This window comes from Schistocerca nitens, chromosome 8 (assembly GCF_023898315.1).
Source record: "Schistocerca nitens isolate TAMUIC-IGC-003100 chromosome 8, iqSchNite1.1, whole genome shotgun sequence".
Classification (NCBI taxonomy): domain Eukaryota; kingdom Metazoa; phylum Arthropoda; class Insecta; order Orthoptera; family Acrididae; genus Schistocerca; species Schistocerca nitens.
Window position 1 is genome coordinate 601,331,908 of NC_064621.1, and position 24,072 is coordinate 601,355,979.

General features: G+C 37.2%; 1 protein-coding gene across 10 annotated transcripts in view; it reads right to left on the bottom strand.

Annotated features, from left to right (window-relative positions):
- LOC126199221 (AT-rich interactive domain-containing protein 2) overlaps nt 1-24,072 on the bottom strand; it is a 323,635-nt gene that overhangs the window by 24,304 nt on the left and 275,259 nt on the right. For all 10 annotated transcript variants that reach the window (XM_049936005.1, XM_049936012.1, XM_049936003.1 and 7 more), the window contains one exon: nt 15,706-15,870. In XM_049936005.1, coding sequence (XP_049791962.1) covers nt 15,706-15,870 — 165 coding nt within the window. The remainder of the gene's footprint in view (nt 1-15,705; nt 15,871-24,072) is intronic.

Sequence of the window (24,072 nt, forward strand, 5' to 3'; positions counted from 1 at the left end):
TCTTCTGGTAATTTTTTCTACAGCTTGTTTTTTAATTCATAAATACACTGAAACATTTTGATCTCAACATCAAAAATTCAGAAGTTGTCCAAAAGTGATTAAAAGACGTCTATCTCTACTATTAAAAGTGCTATATGGAATGCAAGTTACTTTCTGAGTAATCCTTGTATCATACGGAAGAAGTGCTGCCATAGGTCTTGTTTATTGTTGCAAACTTTTATTCCATTCACACTAATACTGATACTGATGTTTCAGCCCAAAACAACACTTTGTTCGACAATGCAACTATGAACAACATACACACAGTACAATTATTGTTAGGTTGACAGGACAAAGCACTTGTGGTGCAAATTGTTCCAATTTATAACTTCCACAGATTCAGAACTACGGATTTCAATGTTACAGAGAGTTCATTGCATTATGTTTGTGAATGCTACCTGAATGACAACATCTTGTCAGAGTCATTACATCTCAATTACACTTTCTTGTTTTTGTTTCCTTCCAATCCTTGTCGAGTAAAACTTCACTGGGTAAGAGAAAATCATTTTCAGAGGAGATCACCCCCAAGAGAAGAATTACAGTATTACTTACAAGCAAAAGTGGAACAGAGGCAGTCTAGCTGTGAGAAATTCAAAACTAAGGCACACCCGTACATTAAACGACGTCAGCTTCTAATGGGAAAGCCTGAGTGGTCTTCATATAGGCAAAGTAGAAGTTGCAGTTGATCCTACTGTCTCAGCCGAAGAACTGAGAAGGTACTTCACATTACCTACAATGACAATTGAGCCACAAATGAAAGAGACTCATTGATTATGACTGTAACCACAAAAAAATCTAGCATGTTGCTTGCAACACCGTCAAAAAAGTCATCATGTGTATCAGATCAGCATTTACTGGCCACAATGGCATCACAGTCCTATGATGAAGCTTATTATTGAGCCAGTACCGCCCACTATAATAGATACCTTCAATCACTCCTTAACCACAAGTGTTTTCCCTGAGACCTGGAAACGGTGACTAGTTAAGCCACTACCTAAAAAGGACATTGCCACAGCACCCTCTGATTACCAATCTGTTTGCATTCTTCCTGCTGCGTCCAAGGTTTTAGAATACGCAGTCCATGACCAGCTAACAAACTACCTAACTACAAACTGCCTACTAGATGAATACCAATCATGCTTCCATAAACATCTATCTTAATAAAGGTAACAGATGACTTGAAGCTTGTCATGGATGCACAAGAGGTAACTATCATGTGCTTCTTAAACTTCAGCAAAGCCAGTGACACTGCTGACTTTAAAATTTTACTTGCCAAAAGCAGCAGCCTAAATTTCTCGCCAAATGTAGTGCAATGGTTTTGCTCATACCTGATGTCTCACCAGCAATGCATCACACACAGCGTCATAAAGTCACAATGTAAGCAGGTAGTATGAGGCATCCCCCAGGCTGTGGTACTAGGTCCTATACTCTTTTCATTGTATGTGAATGCTGTGTCCTCATTTTTGTCCTACTGCAAATACCACAAGTACGCCAATGACCTGTATCTGAGTGCAAAACCAACAAACCTGAACACAACTATCGAGACTCTCAATACCGACCTCTCTGCACTATCAAAATGGGCACAAGATATAGGGTTAAAGCTCCCATCCAAAACTCAAGCAGTATTGGTTGCTCATTCTAGGCTCATTAGCCCAAAATATCAGGAACATTACAGTCTAACTGTATGGGACAAATATCAACTTCTCTCCTTCAGCAAAGACCTGAAAAAGAAACTTCTACAAACATTTATACTTCCAATTACTGGTTATAGCAATGTTATCCAGCAATGTCTTTCTCAGGAAAGCCCACGGCCCCTGGAACATTGCATTACCACATGCACAGCTGTCCTGAGTGTGTGCAGACAAGTGCATAGACTTCCATGTCCTCTGTCTTCTTCACTGTCTTATCAATAAACATTGCCCATCATATCCCTCCTCAATCTTAATGCTCTTGTCTGAACAACATGCCAAAAGCACCCCATTCCCATCGAAGCAAAAGCCTTTCTGTTTCCTTTACAGTAGCAGCAGCAGCAGCTGCTGCTGCTGCTGCAGTGGTACAGGTAATGTCAGTATTAACTTTGTTATTTCATGGTATGATTTACTCACACTTCCAATCCAGACTAATTGTCATATTAACATTGCTATTTCTTACAGAACTATAATGTAATAAATACTGTATGTGTGAAACCTCAGTCCAATGTAAGAGAGGGCATGATGGCCCTAATCAGATCAGGTTAAACAAATAAATAAATAATGTGGGCAGACCTGAAAAACTACACTTACTTGTAATTGGGAAAGTTTTAAAATCATGGTGTTTTTTGAAAAAAGGAATAAACACTGCCAATCGAATGTGTGGGAAACAAAAAAGTGCAGATGGTATCCATTAAATTCAACAACTACATTAGCCATTTGAATAAGTGTTATTTTCATCACAAGTATAAAGTTGCAATTATTATTGATATTCGTTTAGGACAACCTAAATATACTTTTGCTTCCAAATGCCACTATTGTTTTACAGTCATATGATTTAGGTATTATATAAAACATGAAATTTCACTACTGAAAGTGATTTCCATGGAAATACTTATTCACAAACAAAACAAAAGAAAATTTCTATGTTAGTGTATTAAACGCACTGCCTATGTTGCATTCTGCTTGGAATTTCGTGGTGTTAAAGACAATCAAAACCTTATTCTTTGGCACCTCAAGAATTGGTGGGTATTAAAACTGAGCAGACATCCAATGAACTTCAGAATGAATCTTGACTCTGCAGTAGAGTGGGCACTAAAATGAAACTTCCTGGCAGATTAAAACTGTGTGAATCTGTGAAATCGTAGGAACCTCACTAACTAGCCATGTTTGATTTTCTTCACTTTTACAGCTCTAAGGTTATTGGGCATAATTCCCTAAAACAGTACAATGAAGTTCTCGAAAGCAATCCAAACAATCAACTTCAAAGTTATCCACGGGCTATTAATTCCAAAACATTTCTATCAATCTAATCAAATCATGTAGCATTCTAGCCTTGTAATCATAAGATCATGGGTTCAATTCCCAAAAAATCCTATTTTTGAATATTTATTTGAATTAAATATCTGTATTACTAAGAGACTATCCCGGAACCACATACTAATTGCAGCTTGCCTGCCTACTTCTGCCAGTGGCAACAACAAATTAATTTTCAATATTTCGCATGATTATTGACCAAATGTAAAAATTTAAGATGTTGTTATAATCTACTCGCTAGAGATATAATATTACATTAAACACCTAACATAACTGGACAAGTATTACTGTAACACACTGGGTGAGTGTCTTGAGGCCGTGTAAATGATAGTGGGCAAATATCTGGACTTTATACATCCAACGTTTTAAAATGAGAGCACTTAGCAACAACCTTAAACGTAATTTCACTCCTTTTCTAAACTGTTTCTCGTTTATATGCTTAATGTCAAATATTTAAACATTAACTCATTTGTAATTAGATGACAGAAGCTGTTTGAAGCTGTTTCATATACATGATTAGATTCTTCATAGAATTGGGAGTTTACTGATACCTATCTAACATGTAGGATAAAAATGCTTGAAATTAAGTTAGATGCTCCGCAAACAGTCATTCTCAAACATGAATTGCTGAATTTGTTATTGACTGCAAAAGTAATTAACGTTGCTGCATTAACTGTACACAAAGACAATATAATTCAATCTGTATCACGTACAACAATGACACACATACAACAGCAAAATAAATCTTTCTAGGGAGTGAACGGATGGTTGGGTAACTGGCTTGATTGTTTATGACACTCAACAGCAGTGATAATGCCCTCGTTAATATTTATGAGGCTTATGTATATTTAAAATAGCAGACATTAATACATAGACTGTACATTCATACACTCTCCACCATCATACACAAAATTACCCTCAATTCAACATGCTAAAAAGAAATGAACACTTTGGCCACTACTGCAAGTGGCTTCCATTGGGGTGTATCATAGTCTGATATGAAACACCATGATTGATTTCCTTAATACAATGTAATGTTTTCAACTACCCAGAAGAATATCATGAAAAAGGAAGCTATCTGGTCATAGGGCTCTGTCTTGTTCAATGACATGTCAAGCTGACTTCATTAAGTACGGTATGAGGCACCGAAAGGTGTTTTGTCAGTGTCTTAATGTTGGCAGCGTCTTATGTTTCATCTACTCACTCATTCATAGTCCTTTAGGATCATAACAGACCTACTCAAAGATTTTATTACAGCATGCAGGAGTATAGGGCACTAGCCTTTATGCCTATTTAACTGCAGTTAAGGCTGCCTTGTTCCCATATCCCCCAGTACTCTACAGCAGGGCACAACCTTTTCTTGTTATTACAGCTATAGGACATGGTGGCCTTCTTTTAGTTACACGTATCAAAATGTCTGAAGTGCTGTTGAAAGTGGAATATTATGCACACACAAAATCTTGCCACTGCTTATGTGGGCTGCTGTGAACAGGTGAATCGCCAGGCATCAGTGAATGTCCCACTATAATTAGCAAAAGTACTGTTTGTAGTATCATTTATAGAAGTAAACAGTAGTAATGAGATCCGGTTGTAATTACACAAAACATTTAAGAGGTATGACTGCCAAGTGACACTTGTTTTTGTGTGAATTGGAGATTTCATACATCCACATCCTCTACAAAAAGTACAAAGTAGTTGTGCAGGGCATATGTGCTACTGCATGAAACAAGACAATTTACTACAAACAAATCCCTCGAATAATTACAGTATATGTCTGACACATGCCTGCCCCCACATATTTTGTTACTTTTAAATGTTTCCCACAAGAGTAAATACAAGATACAATGCTTTAATACATTTTTCCTCCAGGCTATTTCTCTGTATCAGCAATGTACATCATCTGAAAACAACAGAACTACAGAATAGTTGTTTTGACCCACGAATAATACAACCTTAAATACACGAGAACCACCATTTCTTTCAACAGGTTCCTCGAGTAAATTTTATTCTTAATATATTCTGACTAATCAAAATTACAATGTGTTTTGTTGTATAAAGTACCCGCCTAAAAAGCTAACATTGCATCTATTCCAAACTTATATCATTTACCGATGAAACCAATGAAAGATGAGAAAAGGGCAATGAATCTCTCTTCTTCACTCGTCACAAATTTGAGTGTTTTGTTTCCTGAATATGTGTTGTTGTTAGGTTGCTACTTAACAGCACAGCTCAAACTGCTGCAAGTGAAACAGGCAGCAATAAAATTTATAATCTTGTTTGTCGTAAATATTTGGTTGCTTCTTCCAAATATGCTGATATTTTCACATTGTGGTTACCGAGAGACCTGAGAAAATACACATTTTTTTCTGAATATGTAGCTAATTTCACATTTATACTGATGTGAGACTGTAAAAATATTCCTCAATCTCTCGCTTCCCAACATGCTGTCTGCTAACTGCTCTGTCATTGGCTGCATAGAATCAGTAGTTGATACATCCCATTTTGTTCCGTTCATACCTTCGAGCAAGTGTTGACAACATTGCTGCATGAAATGTGTAAGTATTCCCCTGGTCCCTGCCTAGCCTTTCTACCATTTCCTGCAAAATGTATGCTTTTGTTGAGTATTTGTCCAATTTTTAAGTCAATTCATTCCCTACTACAAGTCAGTACAATGAAACTGCAGTTTACACTTACTAGACATTCATAAAATGCCAAGGTATACGGTACAGATTCCCAAGGTGAACGACATTATGAAATCTGCTGCCCATTCACCAGACCCCTCCCCACATTCGTCTTAATTCTCAGCCTGCCTGGTGTCACAAGTTCATCCTTCCAAACCCTCAGAGTTCTTCAAAATAAACAGTGCTGCGTCTGAGGATGACTAGCTGCTCGAGGAGTTTTCTTCACAGACTGAGAAATCTCTGGTTCTGCTCAATCTTCCCAAAGCCTGTGATATGACAACTTCTGCTGGTAATATCTCCACAATGTGCCTAAGTGTTTTCACATAATATGGATTTTAATAATAAAAATAATCTGAAACACAGATTGCAATACCTTGTTGGGTACAGGCTGCATGTAACAACTGCTAGTAATAACTAGGCTAAATAAAAGATTGCAATCACGATTCAGCCCATTTCTCGAGTTTTTGCTCACTGAGTGATATAGAGATGTTCGCTTTACTTAAAAAAGTCAGCGTAATTGTTCATGTATCCATACATGCCAGTACTTGTACAGAGTGTACACATGGACAAGTAAAAAAAAATTCCCAGATTTCCCCCACATTTCCTGATTAAAAGTATACCTTTTTCCAGTGTGATAATACACTTTTTCTGTGTTAAGTGACAGTATAGTTTCCCTTGGAACCATAAAACTTATCAATCCTTTGAATGGTTAATGTTTTACACACCGTGTAGGACTTCCCTGCACTTTAGAAAGCAAACCAAAAGGGGGGAGGATCACGTTTTGAAAAGTTTTTGATGTACAGCAACATGTACACTGCATATTTTTGTATTGTGATATGCTGCACATTTTCGTGTTACAAAAGTATATATTTGAGTTCCACCAAACACAGCATGTTAGTTTCGGAAGCATCAAAATCAAAATTCTGATATGGTTTTGTATTCCACTCATAGCTCATGTCATATCTCGGCAGCCGATGATAGCAGATATTCATAACATAGGACACGTGATTTGGTCAACCAATAGCAACATCACTGTGAAGTAGAGCAAACACACAAATAGGAACAGTTAATGGTTTAAATTAATATATGTAGTGTAGCTACAAGAAAAGCTAAGCTTTCACATGTAATATTGGTCTTTCTTGTGTATGTGTTCTGCTTTGAGATACATCAGACAAATGTGCCAGTACAATTTTAAATAATCACATAAATGTCTGGTCTTCTGGGCTCCAAATTCTTCTAAGTGGTTGGTCCTCAAAGTGTTAAGCTTTAAATTAGAATCAAACGCTCTGTGATTTAAGAAATTCAAAGCATGTTCGCACACTTAACATAGCCCATCTTGTGTAAAATGAAATTTACTTTGAAAGTAATGTTTTTCAAACCACCATTTGCAGTGTCTTCCTGCAACCTGTTAGAATTGTTTCAGCAGTTGTCAGAGAGCACCAGAAAATAGAAGTTACTGTGTGTGTGCAGCTACGATGACGTAGGAAGCCCGTAAGTTTGTAATTATACAGCATTAAGTGATCTTACATTACGTCATAAGCGCAACAGGACATCAGAGGATACTCCAAGAGCGTCAGAATTTTGTAACCCATACTAAAATGCATAATTCAGCTTAAAGTGCACATTCATATGTCCAGAATATGAAAGAAGTACACCCCGACCTGATATTAAGCTTTTCAGTGAGGTTTTCAGGATGCAAATTTTCTTGGAAAGCGAGTATTGAATTATCTCATGTTTCGTTCTTAATTATGGCATAATGCCCGGCATGCCAGAAGATAAAAACGTACATTTGAAATTCAGCAAACAGTTGACACTAGCCAATAGTGTTTCAAATAAACTGACTGCCTCTGTGGAAAATATTAATAAAAGATAAATTTTTTTAAGCAAATTGACAAAAATAGCTTCACTGTTCTGCTAGGCAATTAATGCCTGGCTGCCAAAAACCTGGAAATAAAATAAAATCAGAAAACTGAAACTAATAATGTATTTTAGCCTTCCAGAATTATGTGAATGTATTTTAATTCACTTGATAGCTCCCAGTCACAGAAATCCATTTGTTTTCATTTGACACGAGAGCTGTAAACGAAGAGCAAACAGCAAAATAACTAAACGTAACACAGGCCAAGTGGAGACTACCCCTTTCCCCTTTACAACTCTGATTGCTCTACGCAGGCATGAATCTGATAGCTTGTTGCTACTGCTGGTATTGCTAACAGCCGCACGTCAAGTAGCCAGAAGGGGGAGAAGGTATTGCTCATATGTGACTCAACTCTGCATGCACATGAGTCCACTGGCAATTGCTCAAATGAATCTAACATGAACTGTTGTGATGTCATGTTCTCTGGAAGCAGTCTGTTGTTATGAAGTATTGCATAGTCTTCGTCCTAGAGCCTTTAACCCATTTTGCTGTTGGTAGATGCTTGTGCGTGCACTGTGGTTTGCTGTTGTAAATATTGCATTTCCTTTGCAACTTAAGTTTAATTTGGTTTCTCCCCCTCGTTTATGTTTTTTTGCTGCAGTATTATTCTGCAGTAGTGGGCTGAACTAAAATTCTTCATTAGAGTATCAGTTCTTACCAGTCAAAACTACAAAAATTTAACTGTAAACTAAAACAATGAAAAATTGCCAGAATTCTAAAAAATTCCCAAGTTTTTCCCAGTTTTCTCCAGGATGAAAATATCCCTGGGTTTTTCCCAGTATCCCAGGGAATATACACACTTTCGTACTATGGAAAATCATTACTTTGATTTGTTCAATTACAATAAGAGTTCGCACAATGGTTGGAATTAATGCTATTCCCTTCTGTGTTTCATAAAACTGTCAATTTTTTAAGCAGAGTTACAGTCTCTTGTTGTGGCTAGTTCACAGTTTCTCACATAGCTGTTACACTAACACCACACGATTAAAAAGTCACGTGGTTGTTCTGGCAATACTCAATACTGCATCAAGCACTGTGGCATATCAGGAAATCTCAAGCATGTTCGAACACGAGTATCGTTTGCCTGGATCTAAAATTCAATCTGTGTGTCACCTCAACTGTCAAAGCTTCAAGCACAAGTGTAAGATGACCCCTACATCAATTGATTACACAATGTAAAAATGTTCATCTCAGCAGCAATAGTTTAACCAGTGAATTTAAGATGACCGGGTTGACCACCTGGTGGCACTACATGCATCTAGGCATGACATGCTCAATTTCAATGGCTGCTTCACAACCCAAGCCATCTGGATTATCCCTCAACCACCAGCTTCTTTGAACTATACAGATGAGAGTTATCCTTGCAACATGCCCTTTGTTCCTGTACTCATCCTGACCTCAATCTCCAGTAATCCACTGCCCCCACGCACTCCATTCAACAGTTTCCCCTTCTTCTGTCCCATCACCCATTCCAATTCATATCTCCATATCACCTTCAACGTACAATGAGTCCCACCAGGTCTGACACCCGTGCATCATATGTGTAGCCTGTGTACGTGTCACCCCTACCTCCCACATTCCTGTACCAAGCCAAAAAAAAGTGACGGTTGTGACAGAACTGAGATTATGCTGAGTGTCTACTTTGATTGCCAGAGGACTATGTATCATGAACACACAACTGTTGGGGAGACAGTTACAGAAACGAACTATAAACTAAAGAGACTGTAATCCACATGATCTCTTTGTGTACAGCAATCGTTGAATACAGACGATGGAAGAAAGTACAGCAATCAATCATGACGTTCATCTAGATCTGCTGTAATAACATGACGGATTTTACAGTCAGTTGCTGTTCTTTCCTGTATAGTCAACTATCAACTAATTTGCCACTGATTTCATGATGCTGTCTGGCGTAAAATATCAGACCTTTGGAAACATAAACAGCTGCCAACCACATCACAACAGTGACCCAGTTCATTCATCACACCTGATTCAGATTTTCATGGCAAAAAATAGAATCACAGTTGTTTGTTAAGTTACTCCTTCAAAAGGCGCAACCCCCTTGTTACTTCTGCTTGTTTGCAGAAGTCAAAAGATTCCACTGAGAGATTTCCACTTTACGTGCACACAGGAGATAATGCAGAAATGGCAAAGCTGGAGACCACTCCAAATGACCTCTTGCAGGAGTGTTTCTCCTGTAGACGAAGAACTCATGGATTAAATGTGTAGCACAATAAGAGACTACCTTGAGAGTGACTAACACTTAGCACGCATCTGACACAATATTTTGGCAACTGCGTGAAATGGGAATGTGCAGCGACATAATATTACCTCATGCCAGTTATGATGATTTCCTGTAGTGTTGAATGTATCTACTGCAATCACTAAATGATAATAGCTGCATCACTGGACAAACTTATCACTGTTGAAACCTTTGTTACACTCATCTGCTTTGTAGGCGTTAGCTGACACATGAATTATCTCTGTTTAGTACATTTTCTGAGCTTTGGGTTGATTCAGAGTTCGAACTGAGCAGTGAAATGGGGAAATATTTGGAGCAAGTGATTTACCAAGTCTACAAATGATGAAAAAGTATTTGATGCCAATTAAAATTAGACACTGTCTGAAAATAATGGGAAAGTCCAAATCAGGCAAGGTTTGTGGTTTCCAGATTGGCAAAGGCAGTGGTATTTATTGATCAGGAGTAACCACCACAACCAAGATTCTGGAGGGGTGGGGCACAATATCACACTCCAGCTCAAAGTTTACATGCTGTATCTTCTTTCTGTTTCATAATGAACTACTAAATAACATAATAAGATGTCTTCAAGAACAAATCTGTACATAGCATATTTATTCACCAACATCACATTTCCCGACATTTTACCACATAAAAGACACATTCTGGAGAGAGTTTTAACACAGTTTATGTTACCTTTTCTGCATGCTTCAGGTTTTTGGTTCTAAATTTGAGACACACAATGTTTTGTAAGTACAATGTGGCATTTATGAGTTCTTATGATGAAACAGTGATGTTTTCACGATGTCATGGGTCTTGTGTTGTGATTGGCTGACATGAGAAACTCAAGCAACCACTGTTTTACTTTACATGTCTGTCAAGCTAACACACCAGATTTGTCATGTTTAAATGTGTCCTGCCTGACATGGTCAAGTTGTTTAAATATCTCAGTATAACACTGCAAAACGAAATGACATGCAATGAGCATGTGAGACTTGTGGTTGGGAAGGTGAATAGTTGACTTATTCTCGAGTAATGCTCGAGTGTTTGGGATCCATACCAGGTCAGATTTAAGGACAACTTCGAAGCAATTCAGAGGTGGGCTGCTAGATTTGTTACCGGTTAGGTTCGAACAACACGTAAGTATTATGGAGATGCTTCAGGAACTCAAAATGGGAATCCCTGGAAGGAAATGCTATTGAGAAAATTCAGAGAACTGGCATCTGAAGCTGACTGCCAAACAATTCTACTGCCAGCACCATACATTGCATGTAAGGATTATGAAAGTAAGATATGAGAAATTACGAATCATATGGCGGCATATAGACTGTAATTTTTCCCTCACTCTATTTGCGAGTGGAACAGGAAAGGAAATAACTAGCAGTGGTACAGTGCAACCTTCGTCACGCACCATATGGTGCCTTGCGGATTATCCATGTAGATGTATAGATGACGTCATCGAGTTCTGACATTAGATCTGCTAGCCCTCAAAAAACACCTGGGTTCATGGAATTTTCTGTTTCATGACGGCCCCTTAAGGCTCAAATTTGCCAAAAAATTTAATGTAATCTACCAGTTTACCTAGTATATAAGGGTCTTTTTGACACTTTTTCATTCTATGTCTTTATATTAAGGCAATAAGCACTCTCTAGCTGACACAAAATGTTCACTTTTGTAAAATCAATAAAACCATTTAAATGCTTTTCTCTAGAGTCGTTGGAATTGACAGAACATTGAAAGAGCTAAGTTAAAACAAGGCACCTAGAGTAGGTAGCACTTCCTCGCAATTACTGAGGTCCTGGGGATGATCAGCCATGAGAACACTACTCCACCAGGCATGCAAGATATCTGAGACAGGTGAATTACTCTCAGGCTTCAAGAAGAGTGTAATAATTCCATTCCATAAAAAGTAGATGCTGACGTGTTTACTTAACCATACTTCTAATTTAGTAACTCATGGTTGCAACTATTGAGAAATTATTTACGAAAGAATGGAAAAACTGGCGGAAGTGACCTCAAGAAGGAATAGTTTCAGTTCCATGAAAATTTAAGAACATGTGAGACCATACTAGCCCTACAACTTAACTTAAAAGAGTGCATCAGTTATTTCATAAATTTCAGATTCCATGGATAATTTGTATGATAAATCATAATGGTGTGGAACAAGCCACTTTACATTCATATCGCAAATTAATTTGTAAATGTGGCTACATGCAGAACATTTTTAAGTTTTTTGGATTTTTTTGATTCTTTTCCATTATTATTATTATTATTATTATTATTATTATTAAATATACAGATTTGAGTTATTACCCATCACCTTTTACACATAACAATAATTGAAATTCTTCTCCGTGATGAGAGTTGTCAATGAGAAACTTATTTTGTTTTTGTTTACTAATTTTATTTTGCTCTTTGTCAGACATTTTTTATCACTAGATGAATGGTCAAGAAGTTTTGTTGTAGCATTGTGCAAGCTTTTTGTCCTAAAAACAGCCTTAATGTGGAGTCATGAATGTGACTTTTTTTTCTTCTGGTATTGTAATTACAAAGCTTACATCACTGTTATTTCTGAATTGGAGTGGATTACTTACAACAAATTTAATGAAGGAATTAATATACTGTGAAGACAGCATATATTTGAGCAATGAAGACTTTCTTTATTGAAAATGAATCACTCCAGAAGCAGGAGTGCCACTCAAACTTCGAAAAAAAAAATTCCCTGAGAATTCCAGATATGAGGAGGAAGGTGGTGTCAAGAAGCTCCTGATAAATTAATGCTGAGTGGGGGAGGAGGGCAGGCAGTATACCACAACAATTCTTTCTTCTCAGCCAAGCTATATACCAGATATATGCCATAGTTTAACCACAGTTATTAAACATCATGGAATAATTTTCATATAATTTACACACTTTGAAATATTTTAAAATTTATGATTTGTGAAATTCAATAAAATTCAATTTCAATGCTACATTAAAAACACAGAATTCCCTGAGATTTTAGAGGAAACTCCTGAAATGCTCTGAGATTTCCCTTATTTTTTCCAGGCAAAATGTAATTTCCTGAGCATTCCAGGTTTCCCAGAAGAACTGTCACCCTTAGAACATTATTCCATATGACATTATTGAATGAAAATGTTCAGAATATGTAAATTTACAGATTTCTCCCTCCTCAAGATTTTCAATGATTCTAAAAGTGCAAACGTGGCTGAGGTTAGTTGTTTCAGTGGTTTTTTTTTTTTTTTTTTTAATTCTCTCTCATCAATGTGACAGCTAAGAATTTTGAAGTTTCCACCTTATTTATCATTTCCTCACCATATTTTACACTTACCATTGGTGTAATACCTCTATATGTGCGGAACTAAATGTGTCGTGTCTTTTTAAAATCAAGGGTGCGACCATTCGCAGTAAACCGGTCAATGATACTTTAAGAAATGTGTTCACCATTTCTTCTGTTGGTGTATGTATGGCTTTGTTTAGTTTCAATACTAGCGTCATCTGCAAAAAGAACTAATTCTGCTTGTTCTATATTAGACAGAAAATCGTTTACATATATAAGGAACAATAGCAACCTAAGACTGAGCCTTGGGGAATATCATACGTAATTTCTCCCCAATCAGAATAATGTCTCCATACTACATTGACTGAATTACTAAATACAACCTTCTGCATTTTTTTTGGTTAGACATGACATTACGCAATGGTTGGCTACACAGTCAATCCCATTAAACTTCACTTTATCTAGGAGAATACTGAGATTTACACAGTCAAGTGTGTTAGGTAAGTTGCAGAAAATACCAAAAACCAGTGCTATTTTGTTATTCAATATACGTAACATTTGGTGAGTGAAATCCAACACCCCATCCTGTACATTTTCTGCATGAAGCTGAGCCACTCTGTCTTTTCCTCTCCTATTTAGGTGTAGGCTGTGTCTTTTATATACCCATCTTCCAACTGTATCAACAGGCATTGTACTCTTATGAGATTTCATTTCAGTCAGCAGCAACCTGCTCCAATGTGTTCAAATGTCTCACAGCAGTATTAATACAGAGCTGGCCATAGTGCTGTACGATCTCCACAGAACTCACATTTGTGTGTTTAGTTGCTACTCCCATTTCATCCAGGTCATCCCTAATGCTGAAATTACTGTCCCTAGCCAGGCTGCTCCCCACTCCACTGGCCTGATCCTCTTTGTCTAAATATTTGAACAAATCCACTATGTCCTGTGTCACCCAGCTAAGGCTATCACTTGGCTTCACAATACTTGTGACCTGGAACCCTGTTCCTTATTTGCTCTGTACCATCTGGCCTTCACCCCTTCCATGGCTACTGCCTAACAGCAACACACTTTTCTTCCTACTATCTTTTGGTGCCAACCTACACTTGCTTCTCTGCTAGAAGTCTGCTGTATCCAATTGTGACTTACAGCTGGACAAGACTGTTCACCTCCTACTTCAGGTAACAAGTCAAATTCATTCAGTATAATATGCTCAGATGCAGATGAAGTTGAAGATCTGTTCCCCTTTCACTCAGCTTCTCATTTACCTTTACCTGCCTCATGCAATCTTATAACCCCTTCAAACTGTTCCCATGATCTTTTTCCCCCTTCATCCTATCCAGTTCAAATTTGTGTTTTCTAATTCAGGCTTAAGGCCACAAATCTTTGCCTCCTATTCAGTGATTATCTTGTCTTTTTTGCAGACCCTACAGTTCCAGTGGAGAGACTTGCTGAGTACCCCATTCAGTTCCATGGATAAGGAAAGGCAAATCTACGTTTAGGGCATTTGCATGGAAAGCTTTACACAACATCTGAAATTCTGAAGGAGACGGGGATGAACTTACAGAGTTAAAAGTTATCTACAACTGGTCCAAAAACCAGACTGCTGTTGCAAGAGTTGAAGGACATAGCAAAGGAGCAGCAGTAGAAAACCAAACAGCAAAGGAAATCAAGGAGAAATTCAGAAAGTTCACAGAGGGAGAGAAAATTCAGGATTGTTGATGGCAATGTAATTATTTCGGAGTTGGAAAATGACTTGGAAGATCAGCTGCAGTGTCTTGAAGAGGGATTAGAAGTGAATATCAACAAAAGCAAAACAAGGCTAATGGAATGTGTTGAATTAAATCAGGTGATACTGAGGGAACTAAGATTAGAAAATGAGACACTAAAAAAGGAGTAGAAGAGTTCTGTCATTTAGGCAGCAAAATAACTGCCGATAGTCAAAAACGACAGGATATAATATACAGACTGCCCATAGCATGAAAAGCATTACTGAAAAATAGAATTTTGTTAATACCGGATATAAATTAAATGTTTCCTGTCTTCTCTGAAGGTATTTGTCTGGACTGTAGCGTTGTACAGAAATGAAACTTGAGCAGTAAACAGCTCAGGCAAAAAGTGGAAAGAAGTTTTTGAAAGGTGGTGTTGCAGGGGACTGCTAAACATTAAACAGGTACATCAAGTAACTAATGAGGTGGCCAACATACACAAACAGACCACAACTTTTCCAGATTTTTGAAATCATTATACTAGTAATTGAAATTATTGTAACAATATTTTTTTCACAGAGGAATCACAACCCTGTTGGAGTGCATCAGTCAAAATGTGACAATCTGTTTTAGGAACAGATTCCTGTAAATGCAAATACAAATATACCCATACACATAAGGAACATCTTACATAAGGACAATCTAATATCAAAACAAGAGGGAATACTCAGAATTAACGAGAACACATCAAAAATTTTTAGTATCCACTGCATTTTCTATTGTAAAAAATATTACATAATTAAATATTTTTTATAATATTAAACATAAGAACTTTACCATCATCTCCTTGGGGTTCACAAACTCAAGAGCGTGTCTCTTGATTGCATGAAAAGCTGCATTTGGGGCATAACCAGGATGAGGAGGTGGTGGTTGTGGGGGTGGAATCTCGCTGCGACCACTCTGTGATAGTTGCCGCCGCCGAACTGCCATCATACGAAGCACCTAGTACACACAACACATAAAAGAAATCCGTTTTTATCTGGTAAACTTAATACGTAGCAAGAAATCTAGTGAGAGTAAAACTTTTAATAACAAGCAATAAATATCAACCCCTCCTCCCCCCACACTCTGATCAAATTCCTACTAAGGAACGAAACTTGTTGAGTGACACACCAAACTTCTTCAAGCAGTTTATCAACTTGTATTTGTAAATATCATCAGTTACTGGCAAAGTTGATCACACACACATGTCATGCAATTTAGCACATCTCTTAACCAAAGCTGCACACAGCTCACAACAACATTCTCAGTACCAAAGATCTTTCAGTTATGCTGCTGCTGGAGCAACAGCTTCTGGTGACTATAGCTTAATGATACTACATGCCTTAAAGTCAGTGTGACGAGCTTCCACAAATGGTTCCATCCGTGCCCATATACTAAAATGACCTTTTACTGTGGTTACTTGTTGCAGACTAGAGTATTGATGAAATCAACACACGATAACATGTTAAATGACTTTACTACCATCTGTCAGTGGGTAGTGCCTAAACAGGCATTACGTCTGTCAATTTTCTTCTTTCTGCACTGATTCATTTGTCTTCTCTGTGCCAAAGCTAGCTAAGTTTCATATCTTTTGGTACCTTTAGTGCACTGATTTAAGTGAATGTTTCACAGAATTATCAGTAGAAGAGTGTGAGAAGTGGCTGAGAAACTATAAGAATCAGTTACTGTCACACAACAAATGTAATTTCATGTAGTTCCATGTAGGTATTGTGTCCCTGAATGCCCTAGTACTAAATCGTTAAATAAAAAAATCAACTCCCCATTTAAACAGCACAGGATGTCAGGGTGTCTAGCGATTGAACATTTTCAAATTCAAGGTTTTATCAAGGGCTTTCAAGACAATTTTTTTCTGTTTTACTTTTTTATTAAAACTGAGACTAAAACATCCTTTTTTCAAACCTCTATACTGATATAACAGAATATACTTAATTAAGTACAAGTTATTTCTTTAGTAGTGTAAATCACAGCCACAAATTAAAATATCTTTAAAATGTTAAATACTGTATGTTGATTTACAGGCAGTAAAAAAATAAAAAATTACGAATCCTGTTTTCACCAACAGATATACAAGGTAACTCACTCACTACAGGGAACAAACTGTAGAAATTTGTCATGGTAAAAATGAATAAATCATTCCTTTAAATTTTCTATAACCCCCCCCCCCCCCCAAATTGCTTTCATTTGTTCAATAATCGCCCCTTCTTTTCCTTTCACCTTCCTTCACCTTATGTTTCATATCGTCTTCGTACAAAAGATAGGAATTGCAAAAACAGGGTAGAAGAATTTTGTCAATGTTGAAATAGTCAATTCCATTTGCATTCTGGGCTGCGTCATATATGTATCTATGAGCTATAAGGCTTTTTTCTGTTTGATTTTCAACTATAATTCTGGAGTTTACAGAAAAGCTTTGCTCGACAGAAATATTTCCACGTAGGATTATTAAAAAACACACACACTAGAATTTGGACATGGATTTGAAGATAATTTGACCATATTAACCCAGAATTTATCAAGACTATTTTCACTTATCTTGTAGCATTCAATCTTGTCTTCAATTCTTTTTCCTCTGCAGCTCTCCACAAATTCAAGTATGACATGGTCTGCATTTGAACCAGACATTCTTCCATCTGATACTAAAATTTCAAGACATATTGTCAATCATTTTTGAGCTACTTCATGGTTTACTGCGATTTCTGGATTCAAGCAAGAAATCACACACATTAACTTGTATTTGAAAGATGATCTCTACTACGCCAGTAATGCATGTTTGCATGTTTTCTCTTAGCAACAATATTTCCTCTTTAGATACATCCTTAATTATTTTCAGCGCACTTCTTGTAGCCAGATTCACATTGAACTGTCTTGCTGTTTGGAACTATTGCTCAGCAATGTGGTCCAACAGTATATGGCACTGTAGTAAGTAGCCATTATGCAGTGAACAGTCACTTGTTTCAACTTGATCCGTGCAGGTGTGCAAGTGGAAAAATGATGAATGAAGAAGCTACTTCTGGCCCATCCACATCCATAACACCATCAACACAGGGTGAAGTGAGAATTATTATCATAAAGGTCATGTAATGTTGCCAACGGAAGAGCAAGCAAACAGCAGAGGATGTATTTTAAAAAAGTTATAATTACTTAATACTGATAATTGTATAAACGCTGCAAAATAAAACAATTATAAATGTCTAAAATGTCATTTGTCTCCTCCTGTTAGAATAATTGTGTTACAAGTCTTGATTTAATTTCATTGATACTCAAGGTTATTGCCGCTCCACTTGACGAAATGGCTAAGCAAGCATTCACAAGCCGCAGATTTATAGACACAAAATTGCAGATTACTCCATGGTAAAGCTGATGGCTAGCTTTAACTTCTCCATTCACAATATTATGTCAGTCTGTCACCATCAAACAGTCGTTCAGCACCACAGATCTGTCCGATACGTATCGATACATGTCATTACTCTTCACTTCTGTGATGTCTTGTTTTTGAATGCTGCCAACTACAACAATCTAACAGTTGATATAGTAAAAAACCTACTCACAAAGCCGTGGCAGAACAACACACATATATTATAAAAACAAGTTTTACTTGTGCAAGCTTTTGAAGCCAGTGGCTCCTCCTCCTGGCAGAAGAGTTGAAAGGGAAGGAAGAGGGGTGAAGAGAAAGGAACTTGAGAGGCAGTCCCCAACAATCACTCTTTCCTTCTGATCGTATCTGGTTAAGTCTCCCCTGACCCTGTGTTCTGGTTGACTTTTCCAAACTCTAACCCCTTCCCAAACCCCTCCAGTTCCATTTCTTTCCCTTCACCACTCTTCTTCCTCCCTTCAACTCTTCTGCCTGAAGAAGGAGCCACTGGCTCCGAAAGCTTGCATACGTGAAACATTTTTTTTTTATACGTGTGTGTTGCCCTACCACTGCTTTATCTATCCAATTACATTATATTGTCAAAAATTGATTACTTTAGTTGATATAGTAAGTATTACAACAGGCTTAACATAATTTTGGACACTTTACTGAACTGGATATGAATGTGTCTATAAAATGCTATTAGGAAACTAATTTCTTTCATGTATTTCTACCACAGTAGCAGGTCTGTATTTTACGCCAGAAGCAATGAGTTCTCCTGTCTCTCCCCCCTCTCACACGGTAGCATCAATCAGCTTCCTAGGATCCCTGCCTCATGTGACAGTTCAACGAGTATAAAACAGTTACGAATCACTGTGCAAACACTGGATCACCAATGGGTATTATGTGTATAATATGTAGACTACCCTTTGAATATTCGAATGCTATTTGAAATATCACACACGGCATAGCAAGTAGAAGAAAAAGTGTGCCGTCTCTGCTAGTTCGTAAGTTCCACCACGAGATGTCAGTTGCTCCGCTTGTGACCCACGGAAATACATGTTATTACGCCAAATGCTGCACACGAGCTTATTCATTCATAAAATTTATGTAATCATATGAAAAGTAGATGGATTTAATTAACTTACCTCAATAGACATCAGCTGTCAGCTAGTTTGGATAAATTCTGGGCAGTCTTGGAAGTTTTTGAAGACTTCAACTCCTTCCGAATTTGTTTAATGCCAGTGAAAAACCAGCATTTCATATAATGAAGAATCAGCTTGGGAACGATGTCCAACACATGATCTTCATAGCATCCAACGTTAGATATTTCAACACTTATGTGGTCCAAACTATTGAGGCAATCATAAAAAATGTTGCCCCATAAACTGTCCTCACATAGTTCTGCATAAGAACATTGAAAATGCCTTTCGATGGATATGTGAGCAATGTCTTTTCTGTAGAAGAGCCGTAATCTCTAATAGATGTAAGTAAAGAGAATGGGATGTCAGACGAATTTCCACTTAGAAGGTACAAACACTTATGGCATTTTACAGCTTTTCTTGCTTGATGCACCACGTAACCCATCTGATGATAAACTAAACATTCCTTTCCTGTGGTGCTTTCAAGACTCTTCGGCATATGTTGTGGATTCAAATGAGCCTTTGTGAAGTTATGAGGAACACACAACATTTTTTACATTACATCTTCCATTTCCAGAACTCTGTCTCTGTTCTTTAGCTGCAAATGTCTGGCTAAAGTCCGCATTTGGCATACATATGACGTCAATGAAAATTCACATTTATGTTCGCAGTTTCCACCAGAAGATAGGGCTAGTTTTACAGGAATGTACACGCACTGTAACATGTGCAAGCTCAAGAAGTCTATTACTGACGGGTGATCATTGCAACTCAGAGACCTTACGATACCGAAATGACGTTCAAGTGGGTCCTGATTAAATTTTGCAGTCAAGACATAGCTGAAACCTTTTTCCCAAAAATATTCAGATATCTCCAATGTACTTTCAATGGTTACTCTTAGTGACTGGAGAGTTCGTTTGGAAGCAAAGCTGTTTTTTTATCGGCGAGAATGCTTTTTCATTTTATTAATGTTTTGTGAGCCTCTGAATTTTTGTACAATGCATCCTTAGGAAACAAAAAATTAAGTGTGTCCACTACGTTATTCATACATCTAGTGAATGATTCCGTTGATTCACTGCCTTTGAATCCTGTTGCTTTAATTTCCCTGAAGAGTTTTATGCCGTTGGCTACTGAGTTACTGAATAACTGCAGGGCTAATCTTACATTCATTCATTGAAATGACGTTGAGTTCAAGTGGGTGGAAGTTAACTTGTGGCAAACTTTTAATCCGGCAAATCCTGGGAAATTATCTTCTTGACAGACACTGCGATAAAAATTATAGTTGACGATCTCATCGTTAAAAAGGACTTAAGTTTTATCACAGAAATTATTTCTTACACACTTTATTGCGTGAACAGTGTCTGAAAATGCCCAAACTCTTCTGGTTTCGTCAACAGGATTTGATATAGAGCAGGTTACATTTTTTTACATGGATAATCACTTGAATTAGTATCTGTGCAAGACGACGTCTCCTGGAATTGCATTGCGACTTGCATACACAGCAACAGGTTGGATCCAGTTATGCAACGGAGGAACAAACATGAACACGAGAGCATGATTGGCAAGTTTATTCTTACAGTCGTATCGAGTGTACGCTCCTAAAATTTACGGAACCATCAACTTTCAGGGAATTGTTATCAAATTGCAGTTCTTCTTGGAGCTCAATTTCATCAAAAATCAGCACACCTACGCGTTTGTTTTCATCTTGTTCTTTCCGAAAATAATTCTTAATGGCCTCCACAGCACGTGTATTGATTCCATACAAGCATTTGAGACCCTTTACTAAATTTCGAAGATGTGCTTCAGAAGGAAGTGGCAACAAACCATGCTTCAAACAATGTCTGTATCCTTTGGGCAACTTAATTTTTAAGAGCTGTCCAGAAGAAACTCTTCATCATACCGCATTCCCTTAGTGCTTTTTAATTGGCATTTCTTTATCATAATGTCTATTATTATTTTCTGTTTCTTACTCAGTTCGGAATGATCTAGGAGATTTGATTGAGCTGTCTTACACTTTTCGTCTGAAAGCTGCTTTCGCAGTAGATGGATTTCTGCATTCGCTGTTCTTAGTTTACTACGTAACCGTACAACTTCCCGCTTCTTACACTTTAATGTTCTCTTTAGTGAAATGAATGCTGCATCCGGTACCTTCCATACAGTTTCCTTGACAGATGAAGCACTGGGAAACATCAGAACTTCTTGCTGAACATTTTCTTTACAGTAGCTACTCTTTTGTGAGTGTTTTACTGGCGGTGGTTTTCTTTTGTGCAATATTTTCGATAGATATTTTGGTACATTTTGAAATAAATGAGGAACTGCCCCTGATTTTAGAGAACACCTTTGTCTTGGAATTTTAACTTGTTTACCCTCGATGATAAACACGTCAGATTTTATAATAAGTTCCTCACAGAAACGTGAATCACACGTGAAACAATTGAGAGTTAGAATTATGTTTAGCTTTACTTTCTTGGTAGCTAGATCTGCAAGCTGGAACGAAACTAGTTGGCATTTTTTATCGGACTTCAAATACGAATAACTATATCCCTAAACACCACTTATTCACCACAGACTTCAACTCTTCAATGCTCACTCACAACACCTTAATTACACTCACAAAATAAGCACAGACGATAGCGAAACACACCTTCGGATAAAGCAAAACCGCGCGAACTTGAGTCACACGCAACCCGTCCTATGCTGCCTGTGTTAATGGGCGGAGAGTCAGCACACATTTTCTTCTACTCGCTATGCACACGGTTTAAACTAATAATATATCAATATGGTTACTGTACTCAAATTTTTTTAAAAAATCAAGGTTTTTAAAGAAAATTTAAGGTTTTCTCCTGTTTTTTTCCCCCTGATTTTGAAAATTCCTGGCCTTTTCCAGGTTTTCAAGATTTCAAGGTTCACTGGATGCCCTGAACGTACAACTCTCATTTCATCTTTTGTAACTCCGTTAATTACATAAATTCTTCATGTTCAGCAGCCCTCCAATATATAGAGCTTAATGGACAGTAATGTAAAGCTAAAAACAGAAAAGGAGTAATAAAAGTATGCTCATTGCCACCATATCTGCTTAAAGTTTTCATCAAAAAATCTGTGAAGATTTTGAAGAGGAAAACATGTGGAGTTAAAAGTAAACAAAATTTCCATTCATTGGTTAAGATTTTTGGATGATGTTTCCTTAGTAGGTGAAAGTGAAAGACACACACAGATTACACTTCCTGAATTTGTAGCAATTACGAAAAAGTTTGAAATTGAATTTATGTAAAAATTAATAGGAAAAAAAATCAAGACAGCAAGTAAATAAAAATGATGACTACTGGCATCAAAACTGAAAGAAGAAAGAGTTGAAAATTTTTGTTATTTAGGCACCGCAATTGTGGACGACAACAAGAAATCTAACAAAGAATTGGTCTGTAAAGCAGTGATAGCTGGACTCTAATTGAAGAGAGACAAAAAGTGCTTACAAGCAATGGAAATGTAGCTTTGGAGATGACAAAGCAGAATCAGCTGGACAAAATTAAAATCCTGTGAAGACATATTCAAAGAAATCAATGATCAAAGGAACCAGGAACCTCTTGGCAACTATACAATATAGGAAAACTTAAATTTTTGGATAGGAGATTCATTTAACCATAATAAGCATTTACCATATTTACTTGAATCTAAGCCGCACCTGAAAAATGAGACTGGAAATCAAGGAAAAAAAATTTCCCCGAATCTAAGCCGCACCTGAAATTTGAGACTCGAAATTCAAGGGGGGAGAAAAGTTTTAGACCGCACCTCCAAATCGAAACAAAGTTGGTCCATTGTAATATGAGATACAATTTAGGTCGAATGAATAACGATACAGCTACAGTAGTTTGGTTCAAGTCGTAAGCTTACCAGTTAAAGCTTTACCAGGTAGCCATTGCTACTCGTCGGGTGCTCCGTCCGTATTTACACGGGTACCCTTCCTTTTTCACGTGCTTCGTCTGGTTTGAATTGATTGCTTATTTTTCTTTGATCTGATAAGTGCCGTTCTCTTTGTTATAGGTGTTTACGTCATTCTAAGCTGAAAATACATTATTGTACTGTGTCATTCATTGTTTGTCGCATTCTGATGAGTGTTTACAACCTGCCGCCGCTCGCGGCATGGCTTGCTTTTTGTGTGCGCTACTGAGCTTACAATTTAAAAAACAATTGCAAGAGACTGCTATTTGTTTTCTTTGCTGCTTTCTTTGATAATAATCAACAAGAACCAAATAATAGACTGCATATGATAGAAGATGTTCTGAACGAGAGTTAAGCAAAAATTGTTCTCCGTTTGAAAATCTTTGCAGACGCCTCATTAGTACATTACATTCTGCACAGAAATTAAAGAGTCGTCTTACATTTTTAGTCATTTGCTGTGTTTCATTTCTGACTGTATCACTATCAGGCATAACAATAATACATATATAAACATGACATAGTATGTATATTCTTCCGCGTTTGCTGTTGTCTCACTCTAGTTTCGTAGTTTATTAGGCAGACAGGATTTAAACAAGATAGCAGCAAACACGAAAGAATACATGGCAAAATGTTTATATTCGTATTATTCTTATGGTGAAGAGAATACTGCATGTGATTCACAATTCATAAAAGTTCCTATTAGCAACCATCTCTTCT